This window comes from Micromys minutus (genome assembly GCF_963924665.1).
Source record: "Micromys minutus genome assembly, chromosome: 13".
Classification (NCBI taxonomy): Eukaryota; Metazoa; Chordata; class Mammalia; order Rodentia; family Muridae; genus Micromys; species Micromys minutus.
The window spans coordinates 491,661-517,069 of record NC_137982.1 but is presented as its reverse complement, the minus strand read 5'-3'; the positions used below and the strand labels follow the sequence as shown (position 1 = coordinate 517,069).

Sequence of the window (25,409 nt, the reverse complement as noted above, 5' to 3'; positions counted from 1 at the left end):
AAAAAGGAAAAGGGGGGGGGGAGGGAAAAGAGGCAAAAGGGAAAGGAAGGGGAGAGAAAAACATTCTTTCTCACTGTGCACTGTGCTAACTTCACCATGCTGCTCTCTTGAAGGCAAGGGCATCCTGGTTGCCCTGCAAGGACCAGTTGTGGCCCCATCCTGGCCTGTCCTAGCCAGCTAAGCAGCCCTCCTCTTCTGGGTGCCACCAGCTGTGTCTTGCCTGGTCCAACAGCTCTTTCGTCTCACCTGGCTCCTCAGCTCATTCACAACATCTGTGCAAGGCAGCGAGCTGGCCCTGCCTCACTGCGTGCTGCCTGAGGGTGATAAAGAGCATCTGCTTCTACAACCAGGCTGGTTCCAACAAAGCTCTTCCTGCTTGCGTGGACGCTGATCCCTTTGCTTGTCCGCAGCTCTACATGGTGGGCACCCCTCATGGAGGAGGACATGTACCTGGACATCTTCCTGGACCCTTATACCATCCAGGTAAGCCTGGCAGCCACATTGCTGAGAACCAGCACTGGTTTTGGCCTTGGGGATGTCTTTGATGTCAGTTCTCACTTAGAGGAGACTCAATTAGACCCTTGAGCTGAACATGAGCGAGGACACCAGGGATGCCACCAGACACCCTGTCTATCCATGAAGTTAGATGACCTCGTCATGGTGAAGTGACATGCTGCCTGCCGTCACCACGCGTTCCAGTGCTTCGGAGTCTGCTTCACTCTGGCCAGGCCAGGCCAATGGCATCTGACTTCTCAAACCAACAGTCAACAACTATGTTTACATAGTTGCCTCCTGAGTGCTGGGATTAAATTTATAATCCAGCACCATAGAGGCTGATGCCAGCCTGGGCTAAAATGTGATCCTACCTCCAAAACAAATATCAATTTAAAATACTCTTAACATCTAAATCTCAGTATCTTATTTATCTGTCCTAAATTCATATATTTTAAAAATCTTTCCTCTGATTAGAAAAAAAAAGCGTCGAGGAGTCTTTAATTAGTGTTGATTAGCCAATTAAGACTATATGTTTGTTCCAATGTTCACTTGCTTAATGTAAAATGTGAGTTTTCTGGAGCCATCGAGATAGCTTTGTATTTCAGAATAATTACCAGTTTTGCAGACAACCTGAGTTCAGTTCCCAGCACCCATGTCTGTGACTCATGACTTGCTGTAGCCTCAGGTCCGGTGAGGTCTGATGCTACCTTCTCGATTCCTTGGGCTTCTGCACTGACGGCACATATCCCCTTCACACATATACATAATGACAAAATAATAAAAATAAAGCCTTAGAAAATAAATGTGAATTTAAGACTGAAGGATCATTGAAGTCGACTGACACAGTTAACTAATAGAGTGCAGCTGCTCTCTTTTAACAGCCAGGGCGAGGGCCAGCTTAGGCTAAAACTGAAATAGAGAAAAACATCCTGTGATAAATGCCTCTATGTTTGAAGATATACTTAAGAAAGATTTGCCTTTATTTTCTGTTTATGAGTGTTCTGCCTGCATGTATGTATGTGGGCCATGTGTATGCATGATGTCCAATGAATGAGTCCAAAAGAGGGTATCAGATCCCCCGACCTGTAGTTACAGATGAAAGTAGCCGTGTTAGGGCCAACAACCTAGATCTTCTCTCCATGCCCTTATGGGTCACCTCTCCAGCTCTAAGATGCACTTCTAAGCATGCTGTAACTCTGTAGTAGAATCTTAGGTTGTATTTTGTAGTAATTTGAGCAGTCTTGGACCACCTTCTAGACTGAACCCATTGCCTTCCTGCCGTAGTAAAATCCCACTGCTGTAACAAGGGTGTCTTGATTTCATTTGCGTTTCAAACTCCGCAGGATGACTTTCCTCCAGCTATGTCTCAACTGTTTAGCCCAGGAGCGCCTTTAGACGTGCGCCCACTTCATCCATCTAATCCAGAGACTGTGCTTTGTTCACATCTTGGCGGAGTCAAAAAGGCATCCAGTGACTTTCCATCTGTGGATCTAAGCTTCTTACCAGATGAACTTACCCAGGAAAATAAAGACCGAGCTGTCATTGGAAACAAGCTTGCAAATGAGGAGAGCTGTAGGACTCGAGATTGGCAAAGTCAGTTGCAGTTGCCTGATAAACAGGGCAGCGTGTTGAACTTAAATAGTAGCAGTTCAGCAGATACCCAGTCATGCCTGTGGTCTGATGATGCTGTCTCCAACCAGCTTTCCCCAGAAACCCCAGATTCCAGTGCCTTACCTGTGGCATTGATAACGTCCATGACACCAGTGAACCCTGTTCCAGAATGTCCTGGAATTGTGCCTCAATTACAGTAAGTGAACTTGTTTTTAAAGTGAGGTGGTCTGGTTACTTATAAAAGGAAGCACCAGTTCTTGACAAATTCTTGAAAGATTGTATTGTTTATACCAAAGCACCCAAGTTTTAACAAATAGGAGTTAAGGCTGGGGAAACACAAGGAGTTTGATTTGGAGACTCCTTTGGATTTGTGGTTTCTGACTTGAGACAGTGTTTGCTATTATAAAATTTAAGTTTTAAATCTTAATTTTAGCTATGAAATGTTAAAATATGTTATTTTAGCACACTGGGGTTTACTAGGGACCACATAAACTTACATTTCACATTGAGAATTCCCTGAGCCCTAGCAAGTTGCTAAGGCAGAGTCTATGAAATAAGAAGTTGGTGTTGAAATTATATCTTCATGATTTTCTGGGTTGACTTGTTTGTTCAGGAATGTAGTTGCCACTGCAAATCTGGCCTGTAAATTGGATCTGAGAAAAATAGCTCTGAATGCCAAAAACACAGAATATAACCCAAAGGTAAGGTTCCTCTGTGTCCCTTCCAGTCATCAGTTTTTCCTTACGTTATTTTCCTTGTATGATTTTGACATTTTTTTTCTTATGTTATTTTCCTTGTATGAATTTTGACAATGCCTCATTTCTTTATTTTCTAAAAATAAGGTCTTAGTGAAAAGTTTTGCTACTCAGAATTTAAGTTTTTTTTTTTTCAATTTTGAAGTTAAAAAAATTATTCACTCTCTGCTTAATAAAGCAATAACTGAGCAATTCTAAACTTTTTTCTTGTTATTTAAAAAGATTTTTTTATTATGCTCAGCAGAACACTAGCTTTCTTTAACTGCCCTGACATCTGTGTTTTTTTCTCTTTATTATTTTATTTATTTACCTTTCAAATGTTATTCCCCCTTTCAAGTTTCCCTTCATCAAATTCCCTCTCTCCCCTGCTTCTCTGAGGGTTCTCACCGACCCACTCACTCCCACCTTACCGCTCTAGCATTTCCCTATACTGGGGCATCAAGACTCTACAGGAATTTTCAAATTTTTTTTGACAATATCTTTTTTTTCCTTACAACTTTATTTAAAGGAAAATCAGAGATACATGTACAGATTATTAAAAGCATTTTGTTATGAAACTGTATGAATATATTTTTATCAGTACTTGATTTTTTAAAAGTTTGATAGTATGCATTGAAATCTTACTATTTACAAATATCATAAAGTATATGTAAAACAAAACATAACATAACATGGAAATAGTCAAAGTTTTCTTGGTGTATAAAAGATTAAACATAATGATTTTTAAATACCAAAAATTGCCACAAGGCTATCTTCTTAGCTCTTGAGTTACTGATGATTTAAGGTCTAGGTGTACCCCACTCTGAGAGGGTGCTATACACTTATTGTTTTATTTTTTTTTTTTTTCTAAGAAGGACTGAGGCTTCCACTTTTGGCCTTTTGTTTGTTTGTTTTTTGTTTTTGAGCTTCATATGATCTGTGAGTTGTTTCTTGGGTATTCAGAGCTTTCTGGGGCTAGTATTCAATTATCGGTGACTGTATAGTATGTCTGCCTCACTCAGGATGATATTCTCTAGATACATCCATTTTCCTAGGAATTTCATAAAGCCATTGTTTCTAATAGCTGAGTAGTACTCCATTGTGTAAATATATCACAATTTCTGTATCCATTCATCTACTGAAGGACATCTGGGTTCTTTTTAACTTCTGGCTATTATAAATAGGGCTGCTATGAACATTGTGGTGCATGTGTCTTTATTGTTTGTTGGAGAATCTTTAGGGTATAAGCCCAGAAGTGGAATAACTAGGTCTTCAGGTAGTACTATGTCCAATTTTCTGAGGAACTGCCAGACTGATTTCCAGAGTGGTTGTACCAGCTAACAACCCCACCAACAGTAGAGAAGTGTTCCTCTTTCTCTGCATCCTCACCAGCATCTTCTGTCACCTGAGGTTTTGATTTTTAGCCATTCTGACTGGTGTGAGGTGGAATCTCAGGGTTGTTTTGATTTGCATTTTCCTGATGACTAGGGATGTTGAGCATTTTCTTAGGTGCTTCTCAGCCATTCAGTATTCCTCAATTGAGAATTCTTTGTTTAGCTCTGTATCCCATTTTTAAATAGGATTGTTTGATTCTCTGGAGTCTAACTTCTTGAGTTCTTTGTATATATTGAATATTGAATATTAGACCTCTAGCAGATGTGGGATTGGTAAAGATCTTTCCCCAATCTGTTGGCTGCCGTTTTGTTTTCTTGAAGGTGTCCTTAGGCTTACAAAAACTTTGCAATCTCATTAAGTTCCATTTATCAATTCTTGTTCTTAGAGCACAAGCCATTGGTGTTCTGTTCAGGAAAATTTCCCCTGTGCCTATGTGTTCTAAGGTTTTCCCCACTTTTTCTTCTCTTGCTATATTTGGAGAACAGACCCAGACATTTTTTGTTTTTTTTTTCCATCTAGTTTCAGTTTCCTCAAGATTTTCATATATAAAGCCCAACTTTCCAACTGGGCTAGCGGTAACTTCTAGGAGAGACTAATCTCCCATTGGTTTTTGGTTTGCAGAGGTTTGCTGCAGTCATCATGAGGATCCGAGAGCCAAGGACAACAGCCCTTATATTTAGCTCTGGGAAAGTGGTCTGTACAGGAGCCAAAAGGTATGAGGATGAAGTTTCTACTCCTACCCTATAGGCAACTCATGTAAGCAAAGAAACATAGCATTTGTGTGAAAGTTCATAGTAGGAGCAACATATTTTTCACTGCCAAACAGTTAACGTGGAGTTAAACATTCAAGAGACAGCAGTATAATTGGCCAAACTCCTTACAAATCCATTTTCTGTAATAAGGATGAAGGGCACGTGTTTGTTTAGGGCTATGTGCAGAAGGTAAAATTTAAATTTTACAAGGGATCACATCCAAAAATATGATCTGACCAGAGATTTTAGAGATTTAAATCTATTTTTTAATGTTTGTGCAATGAATATATATGTATATATATAGACTTTGAGCTGTGGTAAAATAGGAACTTGTATGTGAAATTTACAGTGAAGTTAGCCTTCCTTTATAAAATGTTTTTATTACATGGGTAACTTGGGACATTGTTGAAGTTAGGCTCTGGTTCTGCCTCTCAGCCCCATGTTCCTAGAAATAAGACTCAGGCTCAAATTATACTTACAAATACATTGACCACGAAGCTAGACTCTACTCTGACTAAATCATAACTAAAGATGCCCATTCATTTTAACCACATTTTGTCACATGGTTAGTTACGTATGCTCAGGTCTCACTGTCTGTCTCTTCACTTCTCTATGGGCTCCTCTCTTTCCTCTTCTCCTAGAATTCTTTCTCCTCCTGATGTTCCACCTCTATTCCCTGACTAAGCCATAGGCTTTTTAAGTGACAGATGAGGTTTCCATACAATACACAAGATGATCTCTCTACAGAACATAGTTTTACTCAGCAGTGTCAGCAGTTAGAATTGAAAAGAGAGAAATAGGGATATTTAAAGTAAAGCAAATACGACACAATTCACATAAGGGATTTAGAGATCAGACTCCAACACCTCCCTTTGTCCAGGCAAGCTGAATCACCCTGGCTTTTCTTTTAGGAACTGCTGGTTTACAATTTAAGGATGGAGACACCCTATGAGGAGAGCTATGTTCCCATAATTCACTTACCAGATGTGGCCTTTGCTGCTCACTTCTCTTTGGGCATTTCGATGAATACTACAGATTCAGGCTCAGGACTTTTATATTCTTTGACTAGGATTTGGGCTTGACCATCTGAAAGACATAGCTATAAGTTTGGATACGTTTCCTTATGCTGAGTATGTCTTATTATAGCAGTTGGGTGAAAAATCTGAAAAAACCTGGTCAAGTTTTAAAGAATTTAAATTTGTTCTTGACCATTCATCTGATAAAGATTTAAGTCTGTCCCACTCACTTGGCACATATCTTTTTTCCATGTGTTAATTTTTAATGTTCTTTGTACTAAAATTTTTGTTCCTATATAAATGGCCCCACACACTTAGACCATGGCAGTTCTCTGGCTGTAGTGAGGACCAGAAGCACTTAGGAGGATGTGGACAGCAGTTTGCTGGGCTTCAGACAAGAGTGTCTATGTGATAGAGGGCAAACCTGGGTCATAGCTCCTCTAACAAGATTTTAGGTCTGCAAGACACACTCTGAGAAATGGTGCAGTTGTTACTTTTCAAAATAACATTTAAGACAAACAAAAGAAAAAGTGCCTTCTAGATGAGAGATGACCCATCAAGCTGTTTTGGTGGGTTGGTTCAGTTCAACAACTCATTGTATACTGGATCAGACCTTTGACAAGACATTACAGACAAAAGTATTGGAAGGAGGTCCCTCTCATGAAGCTTCTTTTATTTTTCTCTTATGTTTTTAATTCTGGGGACCAAATCCAGAGTCTCGTACACATTAGGCAAGTGACGTCACTAAGCCACATCCCAGCTTACAGACTTGTTGGTGCATTGGAAGTTGAGCATAGGATGCAAGTGTAATCCAAATAGTAGAAGGGACATGGCGTCTAAGGTGCCAGTGGTCAAGTAGGTGTGGTGATGCGTGCCAGGAGTCTCCAGCATGGGAGTATGAAGCAGGAAGATTGTCACAAGTTACCCATTATCCTGGGCTTTAGAGCTTGACCATCTCAAAAACAACAACAAAATGCCTTTAAATGTGCTTGTATCTCCCCAGTGAAGAGGAGTCTCGTCTGGCAGCAAGAAAGTATGCTCGAGTGGTGCAGAAGCTGGGATTCCCCGTCAGATTCTTCAACTTTAAAATTCAGAACATGGTTGGAAGCTGTGATGTGAAATTTCCCATCAGGCTGGAGATTTTGGCAGTAACCCATCGGCAGTTCAGTAGGTATGATGGTATCAAGCTTAACCTTGCACTTACTAAACTGTAGCAGGTAGAAAATTCAGGCTGATAATACAAGATAGCTTTCAGAGAAAATGACCATTTCCCAAAAAATAGAGGGGGAAGCAGGATCTCGGGATGGGTCAAGATGATGTGCCCAAGTTATTCAAAGTTACTATATGAAGCCAGTGTCTTGAAATACTGTTTTTCAAAGAGATACTTCATAGTGATCACTTGCACAACTTTAGCACATCTTTGATTGGGCAGCTCTACCAGTAGAAAGTTCGCTTGCAGTCCCACAAAGTTCATATCCAACTCTGGTGCTTCTGGCCTAGGGCTTTCTATGTTCAGGTGCACTAATTTATAAAGCAGGCCAAAGTGGCTTTGGAGATGGTGGTGGGAGAAGGAAGGGCTGAGTCTGAGAGCCTGAGGGTTCGGAGGTTACAGACAGCTATGGCCCAGTCTGAGTGTGAGCCTATAGTGCTTATTCGGGAAGGACATCTTTGTGTAGCTGGGATGGCCACAACAATGCTGTATTGACAGTATTCCTGTCCTAAGGGAGCCTTGTGCTCTGATTTCTCTAATCTTAATCTCACAGCCTAAGTGTCTCCCTGACCTCAGCTCAGCCCTCAGACAGGACAGTGCAGACTCCAGAGATCCTAATCCCCTTGAGTACACACTGGGGGCTAAGCTCCAACCTAAGGTAGCTTGGCAGATGCTTTGCATTCTCTTGATCAGTTCAGGCTCCTTCCACCCTTCTCCCTCCTTGAGAGTAAACAGTGAGCCTGTTCAACAGCTTAGATAAAGACAGTGGGAGGGGGCTTCATTAGCTTTCCTTGCAGACCCAACCCCAACAGAAGTGTAAGATTTCTGTATGTTTCTTAACTGTCAAACTATAGTTCATTCCTAGATCTAGCTTGGACAATACGTTCTCCCTCCATCTAATTATTCTTTTCCTCTTCCATACAATGTGCTTATTGAGTGAGTATGCCATCTTTTGTTTGTTTGCTTGTTTTGGTTTTGTTTTTGTCTACATATTATTTATAGAAATATAGCAGCTACAATCTTCACTTATTTAAGGTAAATGTACAATAACAGAGCATATAATGAGTTTCATCAATTTTGTTTCAACTAGCTTCCATTCTGAATATTTTCCGTTGTGGTAGAGGAAATGGAAGCTAAGTAGAGCATGTCTGTTCACGCTTCTTTGTCATCTCCTAAAATCACACCCCACTGTTCTCTTCAGCGATGGATGTTTCAGTCCTTAGTCAGAACATCCACATGTAGCCTACAATCCAAACCTTCTTCTCCTAAGTATCTATTCATTTATTTCTTCTTGGCTGAGGCTGTTTCTAATCATGCATCCCATGTTTACAGTTTTCATAACTATGAACGTTATTCTTGACTTCCATTCAACTAAAAGTGCTTTCATATCTGTCACTTCACCTAGAGAAAACATGGTAAAATGTCTGATTGCTTCCTCATACAATATATATCACCTCTAGGTGTTTTTTCTTCTTCAACCTGGTGATAATTTATAGACTTAGTATATACCTCATTTTTTAAGCTCCATTTTTAAACACATGAATACTGCCATTTTATTGTCAGGAATCTTGAATTACAGGTCTCCAGGTCTTAGAATACATGAATGAGGTCTACCTCAACTCAGACATGGCTGAAATAGACTCCTGGCTCTCCTCTCAGGCCACTTGGGGCTTGACATGCTGTGTGAAATTCATTTTCCTCTTCCCTTCCTTTCTCAACAACACGCAGAGGGTCTCAGTTGACAATGACATTTACCTTACACGGTTTTCACTTTCTAAGAAGCAAAACTTCTGGAAGAACAAAAGCAGATTCATACACCTGGATTATACCTTCTGGAAGAAGCCCACACCAGCCTTGTGTTCCCAAACCAGCCAGGCTAATGGACACAGTCATTTTTGCTGGCTAGAACCTTGTCTTCCAGAAACTATATGTTTCCAGTCTCAATCTGGCCTTCCTCAAAAGCACTACATCAAGCCTTGGTTCAGAGGATGTAGATGTCAGTACCTGTGTGTGTGTGTGTGTGTGTGTGTATTCTTCACATTGGGAGCCTTACGGGACTTTTCTAAGCAGAGAAAGAGATTTCTTGTGAACTCTTTTTCTCAGTGCCCGGAGCTTTGTGGGAAGCATGACATCCATCAGTCTTGATCAGGTCAGGAGTAATTTAGGGTCTGAAAATTTGCATTTCAATATCTAATGCAGTCCTAGTTTTGAAATAAGGTCTGGCTATATAACACAGGCTGGTCTCACACTATAGCGATTCTCTTGAGTGTTAGGATTAAAAATATGTACTACTGCCCATGTCCAGGCTGTTAAAGCCAGTGCCTCCTGTTTCTTAGGCAAGTGCTCTACCACTGAGATACATTACCACCACAGTCTTCCCCCTGCTACCTTCTCTATCAACCTCTATTACAATCATCTTTATAGCTTTCTATGAGTATTTTCACTTTAGTTTTAAACTAAAAAAATATGCTAATAAATACTTGTTAAGGGTCTAAAATCCTGGTGAGTAATGTGTAGCAGCTGATAAAAAGCTACTGCCACCTGTGCAGCCCTAGTCCCATGCCCACATAGAGTTTTCTGACTAAAATAAGAGTAAACTCTCAATGTTAGTCTTAAACTGTGGGGCTGATATGGCTCTGTGTACTAAAGCACTATGAACAGGATACTTTGTGTTACTGTGAACCTAGAGAGTCAGAAAAGTGCTTCTGGAGAGGTGATACTGCAAGATGATTCTAGAGCAAACTGGCCAAGAAATTGTCAGGGACTTGAAGTTCAGCTTCTCTTGGGTGGTCTGTGCCCTTTGACCATTCAGCTCTCTTAATTATACTGATACAAAGTAAGTAATGCGTCTCTAATCAGGAGTTCACTGTGCTTGTCATTTTAAAAACATGGTTTTGGCCGTGACCTTCATACTCTTCAGTACAATCCCCTTTCTGTCTCCTGCAAGAGTTTCTACAGTTTATTGGTTGAAGAACTGTGGGCGTTGTCAGTGTGGTCTTACAGTTTATTGGTTGAAGAACTGTGGGCGTTGTCAGTGTGGTCTTACAGTTTATTGGTTGAAGAACTGTGGGCGTTGTCAGTGTGGTCTTATAGTTTATTGGTTGAAGAACTGTGGGCGTTGTCAGTGTGGTCTGGTTCATCCTCTGTGAACACAGAGATTCAGGCAGATCCTAGTGTTCCACTGTTGAGACATCTTACTTTCCTTATACCTCTTCTCCATGAGCCATTACTTTGAGAACAGTTGTATTTTTGTTTACTCTCTGGGGACGACAACTCAACTATTTGTATGGCTCTGTGTCCTTCTTTGGGATGGACTGTAGAGACACAATTCTTAAACCCCAGCCTTTGCTCTATGAAGATCTAGCATGTTTTTAGTAAATCTTTGTGATTTACTACTTATAGGAACAAATTGTGAACTTCACATGTTTGGTATAATATAATCTGGTTCTTTTGTATAGCAGACAAATACCTGTTGTCTTAAACTATTTTGGGGGGTGGGTTATTTGTTAAGAACGTTTAGCAGTTTATAAATACATACAACATGTATTATTGGGAACTCAGAAAATTCAGAAAAACATTTATATACTGTTACTGGCAAGCTTTAGCTCAGTGTAACAAGCTGAGATATTCAAGTACCAAATCTGATGCCAAAAGTTAATTTCTAATCATCTAGGGTGGCTTACAGATGTGAGAAACATCAATTAAAGGTTGGCACTTAAGCTGGTCATGGTAGAGTCTGCCTGAAATCCTAGAACTCAGAAAGCTGAGGCAGGAAAACCACAAGCTCAAGGCCAGTCTGGGCTAAGCATAGCGAGTGCTGGACTAGTCTTAGAAATACATAAGATGACCCTGCTTAAGAAACCGATAAAATGTAATCATTCTTGAGACAATCTTACTATGTATCTCAGACTTAAACTCAATTCTTTCTTGGTCTCCTGATTGCTAGGATATACAGGCATGAGCCAACAATCCCCAATCAACTAAATGCTCTGGTTTTGAATGTCTACAGGTACAGCCAGGGTCTCAGCCCAGTGTCATGGCACTGGCCTAAAATGTGTGGGGTTCTGGGTTTAATTCTAACATAAAAAGGTTTACACTCAAACACTACTCTTCCTGAGAGAGCCAAGAGGTTTTTAGTAAAATGGTACTTGTCTACAACCGTGAGGTGGGGTTTAACAGGTGAGACCTTGAATGTTCTGGAAAAGCAGTAGACGGCAGTGCTATTTATCATTTTCTGTGTCTCAGCAGTTATGAACCTGAACTGTTCCCTGGCCTTATTTATAAGATGGTAAAACCACAGGTTGTGTTGATCATCTTTGCATCTGGAAAAGTTGTATTTACAGGTAAGTTCTAAGGTGACTATCCCACTGCATAAGATGCAAAGCTATGTGTGTGTTTTGCTCTTCCTTCATGGAATATTATGCCCTTCATCCATAACAGGTATTTTTGCTATATTGGAGATAACATGACATCACCCTCAGATCTCAATTTCTAAAATTCATATTACTTGATACATATTTTTATCTTTCCATCTTGCTTTATATTAACCATTATCATACATGCAGCTTAACCTGCTACTTGACTTTCTTCAAGGAGGCTTTTAATAAAGCTGTACAATGTTCTAAGGCAGGGACTGGCACATCTTCTTTATAAGGAGCCAGACACTAAATATTTAGTCTGTTGGACCTGGCATTTTATAGAAGCTTTGGACTGTGAATTATGTGACTATGATTTAAAAGTGCCATATAATAGTACTGTTTTATTTTTTCTAATCACTTAAAATGCAGACATCATTCTTGCCCACAAGCTGACAAAATATAGCCAGTACATTGGCTTTGCCACATGTGTTGCATTTTCTTACTCCTGTTCTCTAACAGGTAAATCAGATGTGTCTTCCAGTGCCAGGTATTTCTATGTTCCCTTGTGTATAAATGAGACAAGCACTAGACTAATTTGTTTGAGAATTATTGGTGTTAAGTTCTCAGAAGTTAAACTTTCCTTTAAGCACATTACCATTTTCATCAGGCAGGGAAATCTCTGCAAGTAAGAGATCAATCTGGTCTACATATTCCAGGCCATGAACCAAGGCTACATAGCAAGACCCCCTCACTGCTCCCCCAGCTTGGCTAGTTCACTTCATTGTATTGCTGCCTGGTGGGTCAGGAGATGAATTCATGGTTTTCAAATAATTTACTCTTAATTTTCGGTACCTACCACGTACCTGTACTATGTTAGAATGCAAATACCCATGTGGCATCAATGCAGCCCTGTGGAGACAGATGGAGTAACGTTGTAGTGAGTATCACTGAACCAGAAGATATGCCACATGTACTTAGACCAACCATTCAGTGTCCCTAATCCTTCCACATGTTCTTCAAGGACAATAAAGTGGCCTGTGGTATTAAGAAATGGTATGGTTTTGAAAAGAGTTCACCCAAACATTAGTGCACATAACTCTCTCACTAACCTATGAGAAAGGTTGCTGTCTTTCTGGTAAGGAAACTGAAACATGTAGGTCACGTAAGAGGCTTATGTTTGCAGTTTAGTTAGTAGTAGAGCTGGCAGTTGAGTTCTTATTCAACCAGCTTCAAAGCCAGTCTCAGTGCACCAGGCCACATCTTGCTACTTCAGTGGCCAGGATAAGAGCTAGTGTGGATTCCAAAGGGGCAGTCATTATAGCAAACAGAATGGTAAGCTTTACTTAAAATAGCAGGGTTACCTAGTTGGGGCTGCTGCTGTATGGTAGTGGTTTTCACTGTTGGTTGTTAATTGGACTACAAGAGCAAGTTCTTTTTTTGTTGTCCATACTTAATAAGAAAATGTTGGATAAGGCCTGTGACACAATCAGAAGGAGAAGGTTCTGCTTAGAATATAAAGGCTTCCGTGTCTGATCTTCATCACCAGAACTAGTGATAACTTGACAAATCTTGTTTGAACATACGGGAATGAGTACAGATGGCACTTGTTTGATTGTTTCTACTGTGAAGGAAGGAAGACACTGGCTGTGTGTCTCACTCACAGCTGCTGTTTCATAGTTCAGGAAACTCCAATTTATTGCTTCTTCTATCATTTATGAAGTGAGGAAACTGAACTCTGTCGTGTCAGAAATTATTTCTCTATGGTATAAAATATGGCTTCCCAGTGTTTCTGCTTCCCATGTGTCTTTGGGTGGTATGATCTTCATGATCAAAGGTCTTAGGCACAATATTTTGTATGTAAAAGTCTTATGGAAAAAGCAGAGCAGTGGTTATACCAAATGCCAGACCTGGATTCATTTTTCTCGAGGAACTGTGAGGAGAATGTTTTGTTTTTGAGTCGGCTTTAGTGTGCAAACTTGATTCAGCTATCACACACCATTCTCTAATGGCAAGAAGCCTGCTCCAGATAAAGGTAGACACAAATCCAGAGCCAAGTTCTCTGTCAGTAGCTTTGTACTTTTGGTGTATGCCACATCCTCTTTGATTTACACCAAACTGATCTCCTTAGAAAGTGAAACTTGAAGATTCTAAACTCTGACACTCTGGGAAATTTTCCCACCCCAAAGATGCAGAGTTTCTCTGCTCTGTTAGTAGTGTACCACCTTTCTCATGCTGCCATCTTTTGGGGTGCAGACCCAAATTTCAACTCTTCAGCAATGAATAAACACAATTTTGCCATTAGTAGCAAATTAATTAATTAATTAATTAATTAATTAGACATTTAAGGACTTCCTTCTAACATCCCTTTAAAAAAAGTTTGTTAACCATTTGAAAGTGGACTAGAGAGGGCATTTATTCCATGTAGTGTTCTGCAATGTACTATACCATTACCTCCAGTTCTAAAATATTTCCATGGCTTCAAATAAATCCCCATATCACTGAACAGTCTTTCATATTCTTTAGTAGCCACCAATGTCTGTGGTCTTCATGTATTTGCCTTTTTTGGATGTTTGATGCAACCATTCCTGACCTTTCTGGGGTTGTGGCTGAGGAGTGACTAGCCCATTTCTCCCCAGTTGCTAAGGCATATTCAAGTTTTATTCTTTTTATGGCTGAGCAATACTCTATTGTGTGTATACACTGATAGTTTTATTCATTGATGGCCACATAGGCTGGTTTCACCTCTTCATTACTATGATTAATGTGGCAATTCCAGCATGCACGGGTTTTGTGAGGGGTTTACCCAAGCAGAATTGCTGGGTTGTGTGGTGATTCCTTAACTTTTGAGGAACACCACAACTTGGGAGCTGAACCCTGTTTGTACATACCCTTTAGCAGTCAGTGTAGGTTGATGTCAAGGCAAAGCATGATTGGACAGTAAAAAGTGGCATGGGGACAAAGTTTTGGTAAGGTAGAAGAGAAAGAGTAAGCTGGAGACTCAAGAAGGGGCAACATGAAAGCAGATGTAGACATTTCTCTCAGAGCATATCTACATGGATAAAGGTTGTTTTGAATATTTTATAAGAAATAGAATTGTACACAATCATTTGATTTATCTAGGTGGGCAAACTATACTAATTGGATCACAGTATTTTGGGGTGTTTTTGATGTGGTGATTTAATTGAGTTCAAAGGAGAGTATAGTGGTTGGATACACAAAGCCCGCTGCAGAGTTGGGATGTGTGTGTACACAAGGTTTGGCAACAACATGCCAAGGAAAAGGGAGTGAAAACAACATTCTGGGGTGGTCGTGGACCACCTGGGAGAGAAGCAGCTAGGGTGGGCAGAGTGGGCAGCCTGGGAGGGAACCATGTGGAGAAGGTGGCTTGTGGATTGTATGACAGAGTAGCAGCTGGGTCTGCACATGCCATGTGGCCCTACGGATGCTGGCACTAGTGTGTAATAAAAGGTTACCATTTTATATTTATAGCAACAGGTGTTGAACCAACGTGTTAGGTTAGAATCCACTAGACACTTAAGATTTTTAGTATGAGAGAATGCTATTTTCTAAGTAGAGTGGGCAAGTGCCATGTTGAGTCTCATGATGTCTCAAGTTCAGGAACCTTAAAAGAAACACGGAGACAGCATCTGCTGGCAGGCTGCCGGTCCCCTGCTGTGAGAAGGCTGGCAACCCTAACACAGAGAGTAAGAGCTGCTTGTTTCTTTAAAAAAATTGGAGAATGTATTAAAAGACTGGCTTATTTGTTTTAAAGATGGTATAAAAATTTAATGTGATTAAGTTTGTCTTTATAGTTAGAAAAAGAGAGTACTGAATTCACCTGAGTCATGTGGGGATTTTCACCCATGGTTTGGAACTAAGATAGAAAAAATTAGCCACTGACTACAAGTAGAGAGTGGTGATATTTGCAACTCCATAAGGTTATTAAAAATAAAGTCTGTATACCAGGCAGAGTATATATAGACATATATTTTGGAAGTTATTAACAACAGAAGGTCTGAAGTTCCAGATTGAGTGCTTGACAGATTGATATATTTTGGGCTAAAGTCCTGATTTGACAAGTTGCTTATTTCTTACTAATATTGAAATGAATAGAAGGCCTTAGTTTCCTAAATTACCACAAAAGGAGGCTTATATTCTCACAATGTGGGCTCCATGGAAATTTTGAGATGATTTCCTGACATGACAGATTATTAGAGGCCTAAGAATAGGACCATGCAGTGTTTTAGTTTATTCATTTGTTTTACATTGTTTTAAATTTCAAAATGGGTGTGGTGGTGAGTTTTGTAGTTATATTATTGCTCTGGAAGAAAATGTAAGATACAAGCTTTTCTGGTTGCTGACTAAAGGTCATGCTATTTTGGGAGGAAGGTTTGTTTTTGTGTTTTTATAAAGGGTGATTTGGCACTGGATGCCTTCCAGAGTTATATGGGTCAGATTGGATAGAGAGAGACTGCCTGAGAAACTAGATTCTAGAGAATCAAACAAAATAAAGATACCTTGATACTAAAATGTTTCTTTTGAGATTTATATATTGCAGAATGAGCAGTTTTGGTGAAGCTTGTCATTAGAATGATGAACTGGTCTGCTTAGATTCCTGATCTTGGGAACTTTCAGCTAGATCCAGCCAGAACAGACATCAGAGACTACAGCAATCATCAGTGTGGCCTTCCTTCTTGAGGTCTGGCCAGCTTCCTCATCTCATCCCCCCTTCTAGATGTCTCAACGCCCATATGCAGCTTGAAGAAGCCTATGAAGAGTCGTCGCCCTGATTCCCTGAACTTTGAGGGGGGCAAAGGTGGTTATTCTAAGGTTTTTATGAGGAATTTAGAAATGGACATAATTTCACAGGGAGGAATTAGCCAAATTGATTTGTACAGCCATAATCTCATTTGGTAACTAAGCTAAAGTTAGATCTTTGTATTGGTATAGAACATATTTGTGACAATTTTTTTTTAAAGTACAAGGTTTGGACCCAGTGCTTTTTTGCAAACTTCTGAGTTGATTAAACATAGGGATTAGGGGCCAAATATCAAATTCCTGGCTCCTAGTTCATCATTAGGGTCTTTAAAAAATATTCTTATCAGAAATATCTGAGGATAGTTAACAGACAACAGTTCAGATTACCTTATATAGATAAATAATTTTCAAAAATGTCAGAAATCCACAAATTATGACATTAATTGTTATCTTTTTTTGAGACATATCTGCTCCTAACAGATCCCCTTTGGTGTATTTAACAAAGAAATTGATCATCTCTACCTCCAGGTGAGGTTATACCTTGTGGCTAGACAGTCACTGGGCAGAAACTATCTATTTGATCTATAGACTTCTACTGTCCAAAAGGGACCCATCGTAGAATAGTTGACTAATAATCTTTTCTGAGTCAGAATTATCAGATTTTTATGATTTCTGCATTACAAATGTCTGTCAGATATGATCCTGGGCCAGAAGGCTGAAGACTTGCTATCATATGTTGCTCTATAACCTGTCTCAGTTCTAGAAGCTGTATTAAATTTCCTATATTTATAGATATTTGGGCCATTCTCAGGTTTCTGATGGCATTGAAGATTATTTTAGTCTCATAGCCTACCAGAGCTAATTACCATTGAGAAAACATAGCCATTTTCAAATGGTAATGGTTGTATATAGCTTACATTTGAATAGAAGTTTTTTGTTTTCTTTTGGGGGGGGAAGAGAAAGAGTGTATATAGGTTGGTAAGGTAATACATGATTGGACAGTAGAAAGTGGCGTGGGGACAAAGTTTTGGTAAGGCAGAAAAGAGTAAGCTGGAGACTCAAGAAGGGGCAACATAAAAGCAGATGTCGATGTTTCTCTCAGAGCATCTCTACATGGATAAAGGTTGTTTTGTTATTTTATAAGGAATAGAATTGTACACGATCATTTGATTTATCTAGGTGGGCAAACTATACTAATTGGATCACAGTATTTTGGGGTGTTTTTGATGTGGTGATTTAATTGAGTTCAAAGGAGAGTATAGTGGTTGGATACACAAAGCCCGCTGCAGAATTGGGATGTGTGTGTACACAAGGCTTGGCAACAACATGCCAAGGAAAAGGGAGTGAAAACAACATTCTGGGGTGGTCGTGGACCACCTGGGAGAGAAGCAGCTAGGGTGGGCAGAGTGGGCAGCCTGGGAGGGAACCATGTGGAGAAGGTGGCTTGTGGATTGTATGACAGAGTAGCAGCTGGGTCTGTACATGCCATGTGGCCCTACGGGTGCTGGCACTAGTGTGTAATAAAAGGTTACCATTTTATATTTACCACAGCAGTGCAGAGGTTGCTGAACTTCTGAAAATCCTGATGGTCAGTTGTTTTCTTCTTTAATGAATGTATTGCAGTTCTTTGGTGATCATAATTTCTGGCTAGTCCTGTTTTTGGATTTTTTTTCTTTTTAGGCCTGGAGCTAATTCAGACAACCCCGTTGTGATCTGCATCTCCCTTCTATTCAAACTCCACGTCTTTCACGAAGGGCTATCACTCCAGATATTTTATGTTTTCACACAACAACAAGCTGGGTTTTTGTTTGTTTCACTCACTCTTTGCCTTGTTTCTGAAATAGGGTTGGCTATGTAGGTCAGGGTGGCTCTGATCTCATTCTCCTGCCCCCGCCTTCCAAGTGATAAGTGTAGGCATGCGTTGAGTGCGAAGTGGTTTTTTTTTTGTTGTTGTTGTTTCTTCCATTAACCACTTTTTTTTTCTTAGCTTTCTGCCCACAAAAATAGCAGATACCTCCTCTTTAGCTGAAGCCCCACACTCACATAAATACTAGTTCCCAACACTCACAGGGTTGCCCCCTATCTACTGTTAATGGTAGAGAGTGTGATGATTGATGCTTGTTGATGAGAGATCAGGAGGAACTGATCCTTCTCAGATGAGTATGTAATCTGGTTTTCATGCTATAAGTCCAGGGCAGTCATGTCACGTCATACATATCATATCTGATACATCATATTGTAGTGAACAACTGCTGACACCTAAGACTCTAAGAATAAAACTGGTATAAAAATTCCCTCTAATAACTTCCTATACGTTAAAAGTGGAAACTGTGAAGACTTCTCTATCTAGCCTAGCACATTGAAAACAAGGCACTAGCCAGCAGTTAGGGGATCCATACTGGTCATTTCTGCTGGTAGTTGATTTGGTCACAGGTGCTGAGGATATCAGTCTTAGGTCTCTTATAGAGCATTGCATTCATATCTCTACTGAGCCCTGTATGACTGACAAGATTCACAGAGAGGAAAAACTAAAACTACTGTCCTAGGGCATATGTACTGGGGAGATTATGGCGATAGTGCCCCACTCCCAATTATTTTCTGTATTAAAAGAAATGCCACTTACTGTAAACAACTATGGAGGTGTCATCTTGAAACCATCACAAAATTGGGCATCCTTGTAATCTGAGAACTGGGGAAGCAGACACAGATGGGACTGTTCTGGGGCTTCTCTGGAAATACTTAGCTATACCACTTTCCAGAATAAAGAGGCAGCAATTGAACATGGCAAGATAAAATTTTAGCATGAAAAATGTTGATGGTGTTTGTTCTTTTTTTTTCAATTTTATTGCATGTTCTCTGTATTTATATTTCAAATATTATACCTTTCCCTCCAATTTCCCTCCCTCCTTCCCCTCAACTTGCCTCCATGAAGGTGCTCCCTCTCCCAATCACCCTCTCCACCTCTGCCTTGGCTGGTTGATGATGATGTTCTTCCCATGAGGGTGCGAACCTTTCCACTCTTTCAGTCCTTTCTCTACCTCTTTCACTGGTGTCCCCATGTTCAGTTTGATGTTTAGCTGCAAGCATCCTCATCTATATCTATATGGCACGGGGAAAGCCTTTGAGGAGACATCAATATCTGGTTCCTGCCAGCAAACACTTCTTGGCATCATCAATAGTGCTTGGGTTTGGTGGCTGCATATGCTGTGGTTCTCCAGGTGAGGCAGTCTCTTTAGACCTTTTCTTCAATCCCTGCTCCTCTATTTGACCTTGTATTTCCTCCCCTGTTTTGTTCTCACTTCTAAGAAGGACTGAGGCAACCACATTCTGGTTTTCATTTTTTTTGAGCTTCATAAGTTCTGTAGATAGTTTCTTGGGTATTCAGAGCTTTGTATGTGTGTGTGTGTGTGGGGGGGGGCTAGTATCCATTTATAATTGAGTGCATACCATGAGTGCTCTTTTGTGACTAGGTTACACCATTCAGGATGATAGCTTCAAGTTCTTTCCATTTGTCTAGGAATTTTATGAACTTGGTTTTAATAGCTGAGTAATACTCCATTGTTTATATGTACCACAATTTCTGTATCCATTCCTCTGCTGAAGGACATCTGGGTTCTTTCCAGCTTCTGGCTATTATAAATAAGGCTGCTTTAAACATTATTGGGCAAATGTTCTTGTTAGATGTTGAAGCTACTTTGGGTATATGCCCAGGAGTGGTATAGATGGGTCCTGTTGTAGTACTATGTCCAATTTTCTGAGGAACCAACAGACTGATTTCCAGAGTGGTTATACCAGTTTGCAGTCCCACCAACAGTGTTCCTCTCTCTCCACATCTGCTGTCACCTGAGTTTTTGATCTTAGCCATTCTGATTGATGTAAGGTGGAATCATGGGGTTGTTTTGATTTGCATTTCCCTGATGACTAGGGATGTTGAACATATTTTTAGGTGCTTCTCAGCCATTCCTCAGATATTCCTCAGTTGAGAAGTCTCTGTGTAGTTTTGTACCCCATTGTTTAATAGTTTTTTTTTTTTTTTTTTTTTGATTTTCTATAGTCTAACTTTTTGAGTTCTTTGCATACATTGGATATTAACCCTCTATCTGATGTGGGACTTCTAAAAATCTTTTCCCAATCTGCTGGTTGCCATTTTGTTCTTTTGTCAGTGTCCTTAGCCTTACAGAAGTTTTGCAATTATATGAGGTCCCATTTGTTGATATCTTAGAGCATAAGCTACTGGTGTTCTCTTCAGAAAAATTTCCCCTGTGCCTATGTGTTCTAAGCTTTTGCACACTTTCTCTTCTATCAGTTTCAGTGTACTTGGTTTTGTGTAAAGGCCTTTTTGATCCACATGGACTTAAGTTTTGTACAAGAAGATAAGTAAGGAACAATTTTCATTCTTTTGCATACTAACTGCGAGTTTAACCAGCATTTGTTGAAGAAACTATTCTCTTTACATTGAAAGTTTTTAGTTCTTTTGTCAAAAATGAAATGTGTGGGTTCATTTCTGGGTCCTTAATTCTGTTCAATTGGTCTACCTACCTGTCTTTGTACCAATACCATGCAGTTTTTATCACAATTAATCTGTAATACAGCTTGAGTCAGAAATGGTGATTTCCCCAGAATGTTTTTTATTGTTGAGAATGGTTTTTATTATCCTGGGTTATAATAAATTCATTTATTATTCCAAATGAATTTGCAAATCACTTTTTCTAATTCTATGAAGAATTAAGTTGGGATTTTGATGGGGATTGCACTGACTATGTAGAATGCCTTAGGCAAGATGGCCATTTTTACAATGTTGATTCTTCCAATCCAAGAACATGGGAGATCTTTCCATCTTCTGAGGTCTTCAATTTCCTTCTTCAGAGACTTGAAGTTCTTGTCAAACAGATCCCTCACTTGCTTGGTCAGGGTCACACCAAGGTATTTTATATTCTTTGTGGCTATTGTGAAGGGTGTCGATTCTCTAATTTCTTTCTCAGCCTGTTTGTCCTTTGAGGAGAGGAAGGCTGCTGATTTGAGTTAAGTTTATATCCCGCCACTTTGCTGAAGCTGTTTATCAGTTGTAAAAGTTCCCTGGTGAAATTTTTGGGGTCAGTTAAGTACACTATTATATCATCTGCAAATAGTGATATTTTGACTTCTTCCTTTTCAATTTATATTTCTTTGACCTCTTTTTGTTATCTTATTGCTCTGGCTAGTACTTCAAGTACTATATTAAATGGGTAGAAACAGAGTGGACAGCCTTGTCTAGTCTCTGATTTGAGTGGGATTGATTTAAGTTTCTCATCATTTACTTTGATGTTGGCTACTGGTTTGCTGTATATCGCTTTTACTATGTTTAAGTATGAGTCTTGAATTTCTGATCTTTTCAATGATTTTAAAATGAAGGGGTGTTGAATTTTGTTAAATTCTTTCTCAGTATCTAGCGAGATAATTATAATTTTTTTCTTGGAGTTTGTTTATATAGTGGATAACATTGAGGAATTTCTGTATATTGAATCATCCTTGAATCCCTGGGATGAAACCTACTTGGTCATGATGAATGATTGTTTTGATGTGTTCTTGGATTCTGTTTGCTAGAATTTTATTAATTTTTTTTTTTTGCATCAACGTTCATGTGGAAAATTGGTCTAAATTTCTCTTTCTTTGTAGGGTCTTTGTGTGGTTTAAAAATGAATGTAATTGTGGCTTCGAAGAATGAGTTGGGTAGGATCCCTCTGTTTCTATTTTTTGGAACAGTTTAGAGAATATTGGTATTAGGTCGTCAATAAATGTCTGATAAAATTCTGCACTGAACCCATCTGGACCTTGGCTTTTTTTGGTTGAGAGGCTTTTGATGACAGTTTCTATTTCTTTAGGGGTTATTGGCCTATTTAGATGCTTTATCTGATCCTGATTAAACTTGGTACCTGGTATCTATCTAGAAAATTCTCCATTTCTTCTAGATTTTCTAGTTTTGTTGAGTATAGGTTTTTGTAATAGGTTCTGATGATTTCTTGAATTTTCTCTGCCTGTTATGTCTCCCTTTGGATTTCTGATTTTGTCTAATTGGATACTCTCTCTTTGCCCTCTGGTTAGTCTAAGTGTTTAATCAATGCTGTTGATTTTCTCAAAGAACCAGCTCTTGGTTTTGTTGATTCTTTGTATAGTTATTTTTGTTTCTCTTTGGTTGATTTCAGCTCTGAGTTTGATTATTTTCTGCTGTCTACTCCCATGTATCTGCTTCTTTTTGTTCTAGAGCTTTCAGTTGTGCTGTCAGGTTGTTTATGTATGCTCTCTCTAGTTTCTTTTTGGAGGTGCTCAGCACTATGAGTTTTCCTTTTAGCAGTGCTTTCATAGTCTCCAATAGTTTGGGTATGTTGTGTGTTCATTTTGTTACATTCTCAAAAGTCTTTGATTTCTTTCTTTCTTCATTGCATAGAGCATTGTTTATCTTCCATGTGTATGTGGGCTTTTTGTTGTTGTTGTTGTTGTTGTTGAAAACCAGCCTTAGTCCATGGTGATCTGATAGAATGCATGGGAGTATTTTGATGATCTTGTATCTGTTTTGTGACTGATTGTATGGTCAATTTTTAGAGAAGATGCCATAAGGTTCTGAGAAGAAGGTATATTAGTTTGTTTTAGGATGAAATATTTATGCATGTCTGTTAAATTCATTTGGTTTATAACTTCTGCTAGTTTCTCTGTGTCTGTTCAGTTTCTGTATTCATGGTCTGTCCATTGATGAGAGTGGAGTGCTGAAGTCTCCCACTGTCATTGTGTGTGGTGTAATATGTGCTCTGAGCTTTAGTAGAGTTTCTTTTAGGAATGTGTGTGCTCTTGTATTTGGAGCATGGGGAGCATGAATGTTCAGGATTGAGAGTTCCTCTTAATAGGTTTTTTCTTTGATAAGCAAAACATGTCCTTCCTTGTCTTTTTTGATGACTTTGGTTGAAAATCTATTTTATTCGATATTAAGATGGCTACTCCAGCTTGTTTCTTGGGACTATTTGCTTGGAAAGTTTTCTCCCAACCTTTTACGCTGAGGTAGCACCTGTCTTTGTTGTAGAGATGAATTTCCTGTATGCAGCAAAATGCTAAATCCTGTTTTTCTATCCAGTCTAATAGTCTGTCTTTTTATTGGAGAATTGACTCCATTGGTTTTAAGGCATATTAAGGATTAGTGACCATTTTTTCCTGCTATTTTTGTTGTTTTGAGTTATGTTTATATGCTTTACTTCTTTTGTGTTTGTTGCAAGAGGATTAGTTTCTTGATTTTCCTAGGGGGAAGTTTCTCTCTTTTTGGCTGAGTTTTCCATCTATTATCCTTTGTGTGTCTGGATTTGTCGACAGATATTCCAGGACAAAATCAAAATTACACAATATCTTGTTTTCTCCATCTATGATGATTCAGAGTTTTGCTGAATATAGTAACCTGGGCTGGAACTTGTGTTCCCTTAGGGTCTGTATGATGTCAGTCCAGGATCTTCTAGCTTTCATAGTCTATGTTGAAAAGTCTGGTATGATTCTGATTGGTCTGCCTTTATATGTTACCTGTTCATTTTCTCTTACTGCTTTTAGTATTTCTTTGTTTTGAACATTTGTTGTTTTGACAATTATGTGTCTGGAAGAATTTCTTTTCTGGTAAAGGCAATTTGGGATTCTGTAGGCTTCTTGTATGTTCATGGTAATCTCTATTTTTAGGTTTTGGAAGTTCTCTTCTATAGTTTTGTTAAAGATATTTACCGTGTCTTTCAGTTGGGAATCTTTGCTCCTTTCTTCACCTATTATCCTTGGTTTTGGTCTTCTCATTTTGTCCTGGATTTCCTGGATTAGAATCTTTTTGATAGTTGCATTTATTCCTGATTGTTGTTTCAATGATTTCTATGGTATGTTTTGCTCCTGAGATTCTCTCCTTCATCTCTTGTCTATGACTCCCAATGTCTTTCTTAGGTTTTCAACTTCAGGGTTGTCTCCTTTTGTGTGTGTGTGTGTGTTTTAAATTTCTATTTCTATTTCAGTTCCTTCACCAGGTTGTTTGTGCTTTGTGCTTTTTTTTTTTTTTTTTTTTTTAGCTCTTTAAGTGATCTTTGTGTTTCCTTTTTAAGGGCTTCAACTTGTTTTTGTGTTTTCTCCTGGTTTTCCAATACTTCTTTAAGTGTATATTTTATGCGCTTCTCAAAGATCTCCATCATTATCATGAAGTATGGTTTTAAGTCTAAATCTTGTTTTTCTGGTAAATTGGGATATCTACTATTTGCAGTGTTGTGAGAACTCAGTTCTGATGTTGCCAGGTTGTCTTGGTTTAACTTAGAGCCTTGTGCTTGCCTCTTGTCATCATGTTAGAGGTGATGCTATGTGATCTTGTTGTCTCTAACTGGAGCTTGTCTCTTTTGTGGGTATGTGGACCCATGGTTTCCAGAGGGAGATCATTTTTGGGTTTTTGTCTCTCTGGGTAGTCTGAGTTCTGATGACAGAGCCCAGTCCTGATGCAGCTGGGCAAGGCCTGGTATTGTCCCAGAAGTGTGTGCTTTTAGGCAATACCTCTACCTGTGCTTCGAGAGTTCTGGGATGCCTCTCCTGGGGTAAATTGGCTATAAGAAGTTGACTCACTCTTTCACTTAGGATGGAGAGGTCTCTTCTGAGCTCCCAAAGACCTGTGTGTAGGGAGGATGGGTCCCTGGTCCTGAGGAAACTGTGCCAGGCCTTGGTGTATGTTCTTATATTAAATATTATATATGCTTGGATTTTTTTTATAGGTGCCAAAGAGCGTTCTGAGATCTATGAAGCCTTTGAAAACATGTATCCTATTCTAGAAAGTTTTAAGAAAGTCTGAGTGCATCATTGGGTTTCTAGCAATGATTTGAACATGTGATTAAGTACAGCAGAGAGTGAGCTGGTTTCTTCTACACATTGCTCTAGAAGCTTTCCGTGTTTTCTAGTGGCCACAGACCTATTATTATGCTAACAGATTATATTTTTTTGTTTGTTTTTTGCCTCATTTTGGAAACAGGGTCTGCTACATAGCCTAAAGTGTAATTTGTTTTATTACAGAATAATTCTGTGTGACTAGCTAAGATTAAGAAATGAAAATTTCT

The 25,409-nt window shown here is 39.2% G+C and overlaps 1 protein-coding gene across 1 annotated transcript; it reads left to right on the top strand.

Moving 5' to 3' along the window:
• Nucleotides 1-432: 432 nt before the first annotated feature.
• Nucleotides 433-25,147, top strand: TBPL2 (TATA-box binding protein like 2; the record flags this gene model as incomplete). The annotated part of the gene is made up of 7 exons (XM_080928122.1): nucleotides 433-483; nucleotides 1,839-2,302; nucleotides 2,720-2,807; nucleotides 4,857-4,948; nucleotides 7,007-7,174; nucleotides 11,459-11,556; nucleotides 25,071-25,147. The coding sequence occupies 7 exons, from the start codon at nucleotides 433-435 to the stop codon at nucleotides 25,145-25,147; spliced, it is 1,038 nt and encodes a 345-aa protein (XP_080784248.1).
• Between the last annotated feature and the right edge of the window lie 262 nt (nucleotides 25,148-25,409).